The 13,464-nt window shown below is 40.2% G+C and overlaps 1 protein-coding gene across 2 annotated transcripts in view; it reads left to right on the top strand.

Moving 5' to 3' along the window:
- Positions 1-9,768, top strand: part of pard6a (par-6 family cell polarity regulator alpha) — a 40,376-nt gene extending 30,608 nt beyond the window's left edge. For both annotated transcript variants that reach the window (XM_080437976.1, XM_080437975.1), the window contains exons 5-6: positions 1,233-1,429; positions 2,785-9,768. In XM_080437976.1, the coding sequence (XP_080294102.1) occupies positions 1,233-1,429; positions 2,785-3,109 (522 nt within the window). In that variant the 3' untranslated portion in view covers positions 3,110-9,768. The remainder of the gene's footprint in view (positions 1-1,232; positions 1,430-2,784) is intronic.
- The last annotated feature ends 3,696 nt before the right edge of the window (positions 9,769-13,464 follow it).

The following is a 13,464-nucleotide window of genomic DNA, read 5'->3' as shown; positions in this document are numbered from 1 at the left end:
CGATGCCCGTACCTAATCTTGTGTACAACTAGGCCGATCGGCATCACATTTCTTGTGCACGCCACCCCCCTTGACACTTAAGAGTGCTTATGTTCGCCAAAGAACTATAACTAGAAACTATGTCTTTAAATCACAGACATGTACAGTTGAAAATAACATGTTTTGGATGATGTGATTGAGACTTCTTTACTGATTTTCTCTCTCTCTCTCTCTCTCTCTCTCTCTCTCTCTCTCTCTCTCTCTCTCTCTCTCTCTGTCATGTGGTTGTGGGCAGCGAAAAACCCATTTCAAATCACAACCTTTGGTTGACTGGTGATACAAACATAATTGACATAAGGCATTAAAAACCAGACCGACTTTGCAGAGGGATTTGAATGACAGGAGTCTGACAGAACGATGGAGAGAGGTAGACAATAAATGTGTATGAGAGAGAGAGAGGGAATAAGACAGTAGGGACGAGGTACTGCTGGTAATCACCTGCCGCGCTACTGTTATTAGGGCATGCCTCCTGGCAGAGATTTGTGCTCCACTGAGAGCCTACTTTCTAGTTTAGTTATAGTTTTATCTGAGAATCTGTAATATCCAGGGAACCTTCCTTGAGTCATAACACAATGTGAAATCAGGCCAGTTGTTTTGAGACACGCAATCCAGAGGCAGAATACAAAGCAGAGAGGATGTAAGGAAGTAGAGCAAAATGAACACTGTGAGGCCATAAAGGCTGAAGGCTTAACCACTTAAAGGAGAATTTTGGACTAAAGTTTTCTTACCTTTTCTATGACGTTATGATATCTTAAGATGAATGATACAGTAGAAAATTTTCATAACTCCACCCCTGAGCCGCCACAGCTTAAAAGGTGCGCGGATAGGCCTTAGGTTAGATCACATATTTTAATAGCTTTTTTTTTTTTTGAGAGAGAGAGATCTGACGTTCATAGTGACAGAACACTGTCCCAAAAAAAAAAAAAAACAGAAGTCTCGCTAGACGAGATTGAAATCTCGAGATTGAAATCTCGTCTAGCGAGACTAATGTTTTTTTTTTTTTTTTTTTTTTTGCATCATTCATCCTAAGATATCATAACGTCATAGAAAAGGTAAGAAAACTTCAGTCCAAAATTCTCCTTTAAACCCTTTAGATTTAGTAAACTGGACGAGTTGGCTCTGTACTTGAACCATTTTCCGTGCACCTTGAGACTTTCATTTAATCGGGAGTGTTCTCTTTTCTCTCACTTCAGGTGACGGACATGATGGTGGCCAACAGTCACAACCTCATAGTGACAGTGAAGCCAGCCAACCAGCGGAACAACGTGGTGCATCGCGGGAGTAAAGTCTCGGCCGGAAACACTTCTACAGGCTCAGCCGGGTCCACAGGCTCCGCCCCCTCCCATGACTCGCCGAGCCCCGCCTCTCAGAGCAACCCCATGACTGCTAGGTGAGACTCGTTCACAATGAGCCATAAGTCAAATTCCAATACCCCAAATCTCTGACTTCCGCATCACGTGTACCCGTTTTTTTCCTTCTCCCATGATGTATACATAGTCCTCCTCCACATGTGGCCACACAAACACTACTTGAAACCCGAAACCATGCCGAAAATACCAGCAGGTCTCGCCTCCCCGCCCACTCACTGGCCCGACACACATACATTTAACCCCCACACACACACACACACACACACACACACACACACACACACACACACACACACACACACACACACATTTACAGTATTTCACGATTGCACATAGTCATACTCATATACAGTACATGTGATTGCACATAGTCATACTCATATACAGTACATGTGAAAGGACCACAACAAGCCACTGGCTTGCATAATACAATAGAATTATATACATTGAAATATATTGTGCACACTTCATCTGTCTCAAAAGCTATTAAAAGCATAGTTAATTAATCTCCGTTCATGGCAATGACAAGTGATCCGTTCCAGTGATCCAGCTGTGTGTCACGTCATAAGTGATCGCTGAATTTGCCGTCGCTTTGAAATGACGCTAGTCGAGCGTAGAGCATTACGATCCTATGAGGTCAACCCGGTCGATCACTCAGTCCTCGCATCTAATCCTCTCCTCCTCGCTGGGGGCGGGGCTAAGACGCGAGGGGAGTGAGCGAGTGTGAAAGTTGGGGTATTGGAATTTAGCTTTAGAGCAGTGGTTCTCAAAGTGGGTCCTTAAGTAGGTTCCAGGGGGTCAGAATCAGTTAAACCACTTTAACCCTATATACATTGACTATTTGAAAACACGCTTGAGATCGGCTCGTTTCACTTTTTTTATTTAGAAGAAGAAGTAGAAGAAAGGAGATTTAGGACAAGGTTTCCATCCGACAGCAACGATATTTTACTTTAATTTAATTATGGAAGTCAATGGGGCTCTGATCAGGCTGAAACCTGGCACCAATTTGGAGTAGTACATCATAGATACGTCATAGAAGACTGACATCATAGATGAATGGCATCACAGGCTGGTCACATGAAGTCCCACATCCACATTGGAGCCACACCGTTCCCATGGGATCCCACCAGCCACATAATTAAATGTTTTGATTTTTAAAAACGAAATAATTACAAATTTTAAAGTAGGTAAATACCTACTCAAAGAAATATTTTTGACATCAGCGTTAACTAAATAGCAACAATACTGGCAGTGTTTGATTAAAAGTGCAATATGTCTTTATTGCTCCAATAATGGCCTAAACCTATACAAAGTTGTTGGATGCACTTTTTCCACTGCTTTTAACATTTTGCTATGTCCTCTGCCACAACTACAGCAACAGCGTTGCCGAGGGCGACAGCGAAGACGACGACGACGACCTCATCATCGAGAGCGACAACCTGCCAACGTACGTTTCGCACCGTGTAACCAACGGCAACAATGGAAATCACAACATTCCCATCTCGCTCGGCAGCATGCGGCATGAGTCTTCCACGGTGCCGAGGCCCCTCCCACAAAGTGTCTCAATGCCCAGTAGTGTCGGAGTGTCCTTGAGTGACACTTCACTGACCACGCCCACTAACAATGGAAGCCCCGCCCACACAAACAGCAGCAGCAGCCAGGAGAGCATGAGGGAGGACGGCAACATTATAACACTGTAACCATGACAACAAGGATGTAAGGCCACCTGGACCACCTCAGAACACTGCTAGCCTGGCAAACACAGAACAACATAATATTCTCCACAACACTTCTTTTTACTTTATTTTTTTTATTTACTACTAGGTTTTATTTTCCTTTGATCAAGAATGGGCCCTGAATATGTATGTATGTATGTATGTATGTATGTATGTATGTATGTATGTATGTATGTATGTATGTATGTATGTATGTATGTATGTATGTATGTATGTATGTATGTATGTATGTATGTATGTATGTATGTATGTATGTATGTATGTATGTATGGATGGATAGATGAATGGATAGATATGGATGGATGATACTGATGGATAGATGTAGTAGGCTGAGAAAACTACAGAATAGGAGAGCAATGGGGAGGTGGTAAGGTCTTCACGACCTCACACTTTCTCTTAATATTTTTCACTACAGCGCGTAGCTGACATAAACGTTCAGCAAAAAACAAAATGATGTGATTGTGTCAAAAATTAAAAACACATTCCCCCAATGTTTATTTCATCAATTCTTGCACCTCCAAGATTGAACTAGCCAAAGTCTGTTTTATTTCGAGTGTTAACTAATTGAACGTTATGCGCTCAAAGCAAAAACCTCATCGAGTATAAAACTATTTAAACTGCAGAGAACTTCTTCGGTTTTGGCAAGCAGGAAAAAGATACAAGCTGCCTGCTTAAAGTTTTATTAAGACATTGCTCATAGATGATTAGAATTAAACATATTCTAATATTAGTAAATGTCATTAATCAGCCTGTAATGCCAGACATAGGACCATGTGATGTCATAACACTAATGACACAGCTCATTACAACTATATGTTATGGGAATAAAACCAGGTCTGGTTGTTGATTAAAGCTTCAAGACGGAACTTATTTTAATGAATAAACTTATTGTAACCGATTTGTATGGTAGTGTATATTAAAACAGTATAACTAGCACATCTGCAGTGGTTGGAGGTGGTCTCCCTACTATTCCATTGAGAAATGTAGTCCCTGGTGTCAGATAAAGGTATTTGGAGCAGACGGAGCATCTGATTGGACACTAGATGAGCCGCCATCTTTACTGTAGTCCGGACGTTGTTGCAATTACCTCTCAGGAGAGGGAAACAACAGACATAAAACGATTGTAGCTTTAATACTATACCTTTGTTGGAGAAATGGAGCGGTACATGCAAAGACAAAAATAAAAGTTAAAAAAGCCATTTTTGTCATACGACATTGTAACATAAATTAGCCTCAAGGTTCAGTGCATATGGCAGTAGCACAAAATGCCTGAAAAACAGTATCATAACATTTTCTCGGCTGAACCCGGGCCATGTTTTTTCTGTTAAAAAAATAACAATTTCCTCAGGCAAACTTTATTTTGACATTTGACATGGCCAGCATGAGAGAACGTGAAAGGGCTACAGTATGTACAATAGTTCATAGATAGTACAGGTGTGGAATTGTTACATCATATCATATCTATGGTTCTCAGTTTGGATTTGGATCCATTTAGAAAACAGACGACATTAGATTGTCTGTCTTCCATCTCCACACTGTATGAAGCAGTGGCAATGCTGTAATCTATCACCTCCGCCAAACTCAGCCAAAACATAACAATCTCAAATTCAACATTCTCGCACTGATTCACTCACACACACTGCCAGAGGGTTGGAAAGTAAAAATAAGGAAATTCCTGTCGTGTTTGAAGAGCTTGAGAGCAGTGCGCCATGGGACATTGGTCACACACAGACGAGACACACGTACTGACGGACGGACACACACACACACACACACACACACACACACACACACACACACACACACACACACAGACGCACGCACGCACGCACGCACGCACGCACGCACGCACGCACGCACGCACGCACGCACGCACGCACGCACGCACGCACGCACGCACGCACGCACGCACGCACGCACACACACACACATACACACAGAGAGACCACTCTTGTCTGGATTGTATAAACCTCATCCTGTGTGTGTTTGTGTGCGTTTAGCACAGATTTCCCCCATGAAAGCACAGGGGAGATCACCTTACATTCAAAACTGTCACGTAGATAGACTAGTCTTTCTCTTCATCTCACTTTACCTTGTTTTTCGCCTTTTTGGCCAAGCTTTCACTCTCTTGTTTCAAATCCAAACAAACTGTGACAGCAGTATACACAGTACATTCAGGCTACATTATACAGAATTTAGTGATGCTTTGTGATTGGATCATTGAGCTGGTATACCTTTACAGTGATAATTCTTTAGAAGAGAAATGAGTTTGTACTCAAAACATACAGCATATGTTATGTACATATTTACATTATGAAATAGTTTTCTTTCTCTTATCTCACTCTCCTATGTTGTTGCTGGAACTCAAACAATGAGCCACATGTGCGTGCGTGTGTGTGTGGCATCAGATGACATTTCTGAAAACCACCTGTGATAATACAAGACTTAATCTAACCTCTATCTCTGTGCGCGTGCGTGTGTGCGTGTGTGTGTGTGTGTGTGTGTGTGTGGGCCTGTGCATGCCGACTTGTACGTTAATAGTTGTACAGTATGAGTGCACATAATGTCCCATGTAATGGATGTGTACGTGTGTGCACGTGTGTTTGTCCATGCTTATGTGTGTGTGATTGGCTAAAACCGCAGACACAACAGTCTTGGCAGAGTAATGGGATGCCTCCCCAAGCACCCGTATTGAGTTGGCGTGCTAACCCAGTTTTTGGCACCATGTGGGAGAGACACTTGATGTATTTGTCTTGGGAAAATAAGCTTTTCTTAAAAATCTAAACATTTTTGAAAATCGCTGATCTACAAGCTCATGACGCGTTGCATTGAGCTCGTAGATTGGTTATTTTTGCAGCATGACATCGCCATATGACAACGTATAAATACATACACACAGCACACACACACACACACACACACACACACACTGCCCCCCCCCCCTTAATCCTTAATTAATATGGTTGTCACATTCTGTGGCTGATGACTTAGCAGAATTCCACCATCCCAGTAAGACAAAGAAGTATTTAGGACAGTGAGAATGGTTCTCTGGAATGCCTTTCAGGAAGTTGGGCAAAAACAAAGCTCCCATAGCTGCTAATAACCAGTAAAGCGTGTTCGTCTAAAAGGGTTTGGAGTAAACATTGGGCCTTTAAAACGTCTACTGTCTGTGTGCAATTCAAGTAACCGATTGATCTCCGACCTAACGCCATGTTAGTACTGTAAGTTAGCATGTAGCGTGGAGGTTGTCTGTGAGATAGTAAATAACTGCTTGTGTACTTTAGTGGTAGTGGTGTTTATAGAGGGACAACCCTTTAATTATAATTAAATAATTATAAGTTTGTTTGCAGTGATTCTGAAATGTAGCAGTGTAGCACACAACAGAAAGAGTGCAGACAGATAGGGTTTGTTTACATGCAGGAATTGAGAGGTGGGGAAGCAATCTAATCTATAATCTAATCGATAATGCACAACAAGGTGTAGTGTACCAATATTGGAAAATAACAATATTACTCTAATGTTATTTTCCTATATCGGGACATCTCGTCAGGCATTATGGCCTAGGTACGGATGGAATTAGGCAAAAGTAGCAAAAACAGGTGATTATCAAACTTGCATCCCACTGCTAAATAAATTATACTATACGTGTATTATAGTAGTAGTACATAAACACACTAACTAGGCCTGCATAGACAGTGATGGATCCTAGCCAGTAATTTTATATCATATCACTCGTTTATTCTATTTTATTTGAAGATTTCTTTGTTTTGCACTTGTCACAGGGCCTGTACCTTCTTGCCAATTATTTATCTGCTGCTGTATCTGTTTTTTTAATACTTGTTTCTATGGTTGTGTTGTTCGGGCCCAACGCTAGTAAACTCTAATGTTTCTGTGATTAGGCACAGCTCCCTTTGGCTGGATAGTTGAAGCCTTCTGCTTCTACAGTAGACTATGTGATCTAAATTTAATTCCTATTCATGAGGATATTAAATGGTATTAAACTAAATCAAAACATAATGGTGAATTAAAAACCCAGCCCTGCAGACAGTCACATGCTGTGACAAAAAAAGGTGCCCCTAACCTTATCTTGCTGTGTCCAGATTGAGTTCAGTACAGAATATACACTATACATATACAAATACTAAGTAGTGTTCCTGCTAACAGTGCTGTATACTGTATGGCACGCAGTATGGAGAGGACATACTATACGTGCATTTCCACATGACTGGGGCAGCGGGGCCTAAACATTACAGGGGCATGCTTGTGGCTGGAAGGTTGCCGGTTCAATCGAATGGGCCGGCAGGAAAACTCTGGGAGAGGAAGAGAGTGAGCAACACTCACCCCTCCCTCAATACCCGCTGTTGTGCCCTTGAGCAAGGCACGGAACCCCCAACTGCTCCAGTGGAATACTTCAGTGGTTATACTGGCCAGCTCCCAGGCATGAATGTGTTGTAACTGTGAGAGAGCGTACCTCGAGTTATATTTAGTTGTGCACAGGTGTCACACACCGGAAATAGCCGATTTACGAGGAACAGCGTGACGTAGGCTTGTGAAGCAGGGCGTTGCTGAAAAACAGCATTTGTGCTGGATAAACGTTAAAACGTGAAAAATAATAAGAATAATACTACATGAAAATATCACAATACTACAGTATGCTCAAACCATTCTGCATCCAAAATCCTATTTTGTAATAGCATCCTGGCCTTTCCAGTATATTCATGATATAATGTAAAACATTAAATTCAGTATGTTAGCAGGTGTTTCATGAAATGGGTGGCTGAAGGCTAAATTAGATTTTGCAGAATGACCGTGTTGTATGACAAAAAATATTCAAAACTATTTGGTGGCTCAACAAAGTATAAATGAAGCTTTAGGCTTGATGATCTATGGAAAAACCCAAACATTAGCAAACCTGGTACAGTCTTTTGGAGTATTGTAGAAAAGCATGAGGATCATTTCATCCATATGATCTTTTCAACTGATGACGTGATGTTTTTGTGTCTGGTAAGACAAGTGTACCCCACTCCATAGATTAAACATTAGAGACCAGAGTTTAATCTAATATTGTCTACCAGTGATGTCAACTAAAATGGATGGTAGTGCAATATACTGTTTAAGTTCACTCACTCACTCACACACACACACACACACACACACACACACACACACACTGATTATCTTATTTTCAAGTATGTAAATGTTATCGATAATACAAATATTAGATGGAAAATATCAGATTATAAAACAAGGGACTTTTTGATTAACTGGGAGAACTTTTCTAAGTAAAAGAACATTTTATAATATCTGTAAAATATGGAGAGATTTTTATTCTTGTACATTTAATTTGTATATGAGCAGAGATGGGTAGCAGAATTTATAACTGGGGACTTTGGAACTGAGGTACATTGTTTGGAAGCAATTGAGTGTGTTAACCTGCACACAGTCATCCGGATTATTAGTTTATAAAAGGATATTCACATCACTGTTGACTGTGTGAACGCAACGTCAAACCATCACCCAGTTATTCACAGTAACAGTAACAGTTACGTAAACATCCAGTAGCCCCACTGTCATTTTGAAATTACTCATTATTGGGATATGGTTAAATCTGGGCTGTTATTAAAGACATCTAAGTGCACCAAATGATTAAATTGACTACGTGAATATTCACCCGAATGATAGGATGTCGCTGTGCATGTCAACACACTCATTTCCAAGTTTACATATTAGGCACTAATTATGGCTTATTACTGCATCCACAAGTTATCCTTTTTTTCTGCATGCCAGTGCCTGTCTGTGGCCATATCCCTGCTAATAAGCGACAGCATTGGGATTATTGTTTGGGATACAAGATGGCATAAATCGAAGCAATCCAATTGTTTTTTATTTTCTGTTTTTGCCATGCATCTCCTGGATTCTCGACAATAGGTACACTTTGTAGACTCGCAATCTGAACTACGTTTTGTTTTTCGTTTTTCTTAGGAAAACAAAAAACAAAACAGCCTTCTTGATTTGAGTGTACATGACTGTGTGTGACATACTGTGTGACATACTATAAGGTGGTATAGCATCAAGCAAACGCTTCCTGCACCAACAAGTTGTAGGTGCAGGTGGCGGGAAGTGCCTTTGATAAGCAATATATCACCTTTTTCCATGGAAATCCTGTCCCCCTTTCAGTGCCGACGATGTTGAAAAAAATAAATAATGCATACCAAAATGCATTGACATTTTTCACTTTATTTTGTACTACATGAAAATGATAATGCTACATTTTCCAGTTTGTTCAGTTCACTACACAAGCATCTAGGTAAGCCATCTGGTTGTGATAAATGAAGACACTCAAGGAGGGGACTTTGTGACAGGACAAATGGCACAGTGCCTCCAGCCAATTTTGGACCTTGCTTGTGTTCATCTGCCCATTCGGACTCAATAACAGAGTGTTATGCAGACTTCTAAGCTAGGAATTACAGACTAATGTGTGTGCCCTTTACTGGAATGCTATCCGGAGTTTCTATATGATTCTATGGGCCTGGACATAACAAAACTGTGAATGTTATTTGAAGAAAATGTGCTGATTACTAAATCACGATATTATGGTAATAAAATATGAAAAGTGATACGTATGGTTGGGTTAATATTTGTTTTTCTTTGATGCGATAGCAGAGTTTGAACTCTTGACTTATTCTCTGGTGTAATTTAGCCTAATGTTAAATTCATAAGATTATTATACCAGTTTAACCACTATCAACCTGGTGTCCCGACTGAAAATAGCAGGTCTACAAGCTCACAATGCATTGCACTGTGGCACGTTGTCCCCTGCTTCTGACCTCTGTCACACCTAATGTATGTTTAAAAAAAAGTGTCCTGCAAATGAAGAAAGCATAAATCAGCCTCAGCTGTCATAGAAAACATGACAGAACACATCCATACACAAATAGAAAGCTGAACCCTTGTGCTGTAGCTCATGTTGCATCGTTTGAGTTGGATACTAGTAGTCAATCTCAAGGACAAAAAGGACACTCCTTTGTTGTTGCTATCTTTTCTGTCTCACTCGCTGTCTGGATAAGATAGCCACCTTATCAAGAGAGAGAAACCAATACTAATTACATTATTTGAATAGCATTATGTGGCCCTAAATCTCTCCATTAAAACAGAACAGGGTTATTGGCAGTGAGTGAGTGAGCCTGACAGGACAGCCTTTTGACTTTGATGTGGTGTGTTTATAGGCATATCCTATCCTACTATAGGCCAACATGCATGCGTGTAGGAAATAGTTTGACCCTTTAGCTTCCTGATTCATCCTGATCGGGTTATAGAGGAGTTGTAGGAGCAACAAAAGACCAGCTCACTAGTAGCCAGTTGTTTGGCAGGCTTGGACATTTCAAAGGGTCATAATTAAACACATTTACTCTTAGTTCTATTGCAAGCCAGATACGTTTAAAAACACAGAAAGTCTCAGCCTGGTTAGTAGGTACAGCTGCTAACTTTATAGCTTTATTAACTATTCTCGCCTCTTCAGTTGTATAATCATACAAACACACTCCTCCTACTGTTATTTTGCAATATCCTGTGTTGAACAAAGCATAGCATACCAGTCTGCCAACAACAGCAAAACAACTCATGGATATAATAACTATGCTTGGCCTTATTGGTACAACCAGAGAGCATGCAGTGCTGCTCACTACAGTCTCACATATAATAGGCACCCAGTGGTTCTCAAACTTTTTCCTGCCAATGACCCCCAAATTGAAATGTATTTGGCCGCGGACCCCCATCTGAAAATGTTTTGGGACAGGGACCCCCCCTTCCCCCCCAGAAGAGAAAATGTATGTAAAAAATAGATTCTAGAATTTTTTTTTTTTAATTTTCAAGAATAGCAGATGTGCAAGCTCGCATTGTGAGCTTGTAGATCTACTGTTTTTGAATAGCCAACGTATTAATGGATAAAGTGGTTACAATTATTGTGATGCTACATTAGCTCTGATTCATATAGCCTTGAGGCTATGAATCAGAGCTAATGCTACATTAGCACATTTAGCTGGGGACCCCACTTTGAGAACCACTGCTGTAGAACAAACATTCAATAGACTCTATTCCTACACTATCACACTGATTGATGATGTGTCACAGCCTTGAAGTTGTGACAGCAGACATAATTATACAGTGGCCTACCGCCAACGTTTTAACCAACTCCTCATATAAATCTGTTAAAATGCTGCCATCTACCGGCCTTAAATGCATACCACAGGGAGCAGTCTGACTCATGAAGTGTTTGTGTGTGATTGGATTAGCCCTAGAATGGCTATGATATTATTACACACATTTCATGTATTCAGTGGTGCAAAGTAACTAAGTACATTTACTCAAATTCAAGCACAATTTTGAGGCAAATCTCAGAGGCAAATATTGTGCTTTTACTCCACTACAATTTTTTTAAACTTTAGTTTCTAGTTACTTTGTAGATTTTGATTATTGTTAAAACATACATTAATCACTTCAGACATTTCGGCCATTTGACAATAGCCGATCTACACACTCACAATGTGCAAGAATTGCAGATGTTCATTTATACATTTGAAAACTCGTGAAATTGAACATTCTGCATAATGAGTAGCCTATCTTCTACTTTTGCAGTATTGATACCTTTTCTTAAAGGAGGAGTTCACCGAAAAAATGAATCAATTGCACACCCCATGAAGCCTTGAATTCATGGATTTATTTTTGTTTTTGTGGCATTCCTAAGCCAATAATTTGATGACTGGGTGTGTATCCGGTAGGAGACACAAATAATCTACTTTGTGTCTCCGATACATTAGCCGGTAGGAGACGGGATATCAAATTATTGGCTTAGGAATGCCACAAAAACAAAAATAAATCCATGAATTCAAGGCTTCATGGGGTGTGCAATTGATAGAAAATAAGTAATTTTTTGGGTGAACTACTCCTTTAAGTAAAACATTTGAGTACCTTTTCCACCACTGCATTTGAGTGTGTGAGTGTGAGTGAAGTGTACTGTACGTGTGGTGTGATTAGCCCTAGATTGGCTGTGATAGCCTACAATTCATGATATTCTATATTTGCACAGCCAGCACAGCCATAGATCACTCCTGCTATGCCCTCTTACACCGGTGAGTCATCATTAAGGTTGTAGCACTCCGTTTGTACTCACCCAATAATGAATTGCTGCGACTTGGGGTCTGTCAGATATTATTGATTTGCGTACCCCATGTATACGTATGACTCTAGCCATGGTTCACATGACGCTTATGGCGCTACTTGTTCCTGTTTTTTGAAAACTTTACATTTACAACCAGTACATATTTCAAATATAAAGTGCTTTCCCCAAAGCCACGGATGTAACAGGTTAAAGCGCCCGGGTCTAAGTACCTGCATCTTCCACATTGTTCAATAAAAAGAATTTTAATCCGATCGGTGGCCATTTTCTATTTAAAAATAAATCAATTATAATGTATCAGAGTGCAATATACCTCCCAACCAATAGGGGCGCGTAGTTGAAAGCATATGGAGAAAATTTGAAAAGAAATGGCCGGCGATCGGATTAAAAAGCTTGTTATTGAACAACATGGAAAATACGGGTACTTAGACCCAGGCTTTAACTTGTAACATCCGTGGCCGTGGGGTATGCACTTTATTTTTGAAATTTGGACGTTTTTGTAGATGTACTGGTTGTAAATGTAACAGTTTCAAAAAACAGGAACAAGTAGCGCCATGACTCTCATGGTAAGACAGTCATGTTTCAGGGCTAGTATGACCCCTAACCCGTACCCTGAACAAAAAGGTAAATTATCCACACACAAAAACGTGTTTTGTATAGAAATGCCACTTTGGAACCAAATTAAAGCCTTCAACAAACAATATTTCCAGATCCACAAAAAAAAAAAAAAAAAAGATAATATTTTAATCTGTCTGCAGCCTAATCTAAAGGGGTCTCTCTAGCTATTAAAGGAGTATTCAATTTTTCTTCATTTTAATGTCTAGTTGGGCTTTTGTGTGCACCCCAGACAGTATTTAAGTTGCTTGATTCAATATTTAGATATTTGGTATTCATTTTTATCAGACACGCCCCCCTCCTATGTAAGCCCTCTGTAACTTCAAACTCTATTTTAACCATGTTAGACGTATTGAAAACACACAGCCCTTTCTGGTTACTGATTTTGTGGTTCCAAAGCATGAGCATTGAAAACGAAAAATTGTCAATCAGCAGAAAAAACTGTCTGGGGTGCAGTAGACTTTCATTGGAGTTTACCAAGTTATTAAGAATAATACTTGTAATTCTCAGTGAGAGTGAGAGATGCTGG

The sequence above is a fragment of the Gymnoscopelus braueri genome (assembly GCF_963280865.1).
Source record: "Gymnoscopelus braueri genome assembly, chromosome: 9".
Lineage (NCBI taxonomy): Eukaryota > Metazoa > Chordata > Actinopteri > Myctophiformes > Myctophidae > Gymnoscopelus > Gymnoscopelus braueri.
This window is presented reverse-complemented; position numbering and strand designations above follow the sequence as displayed.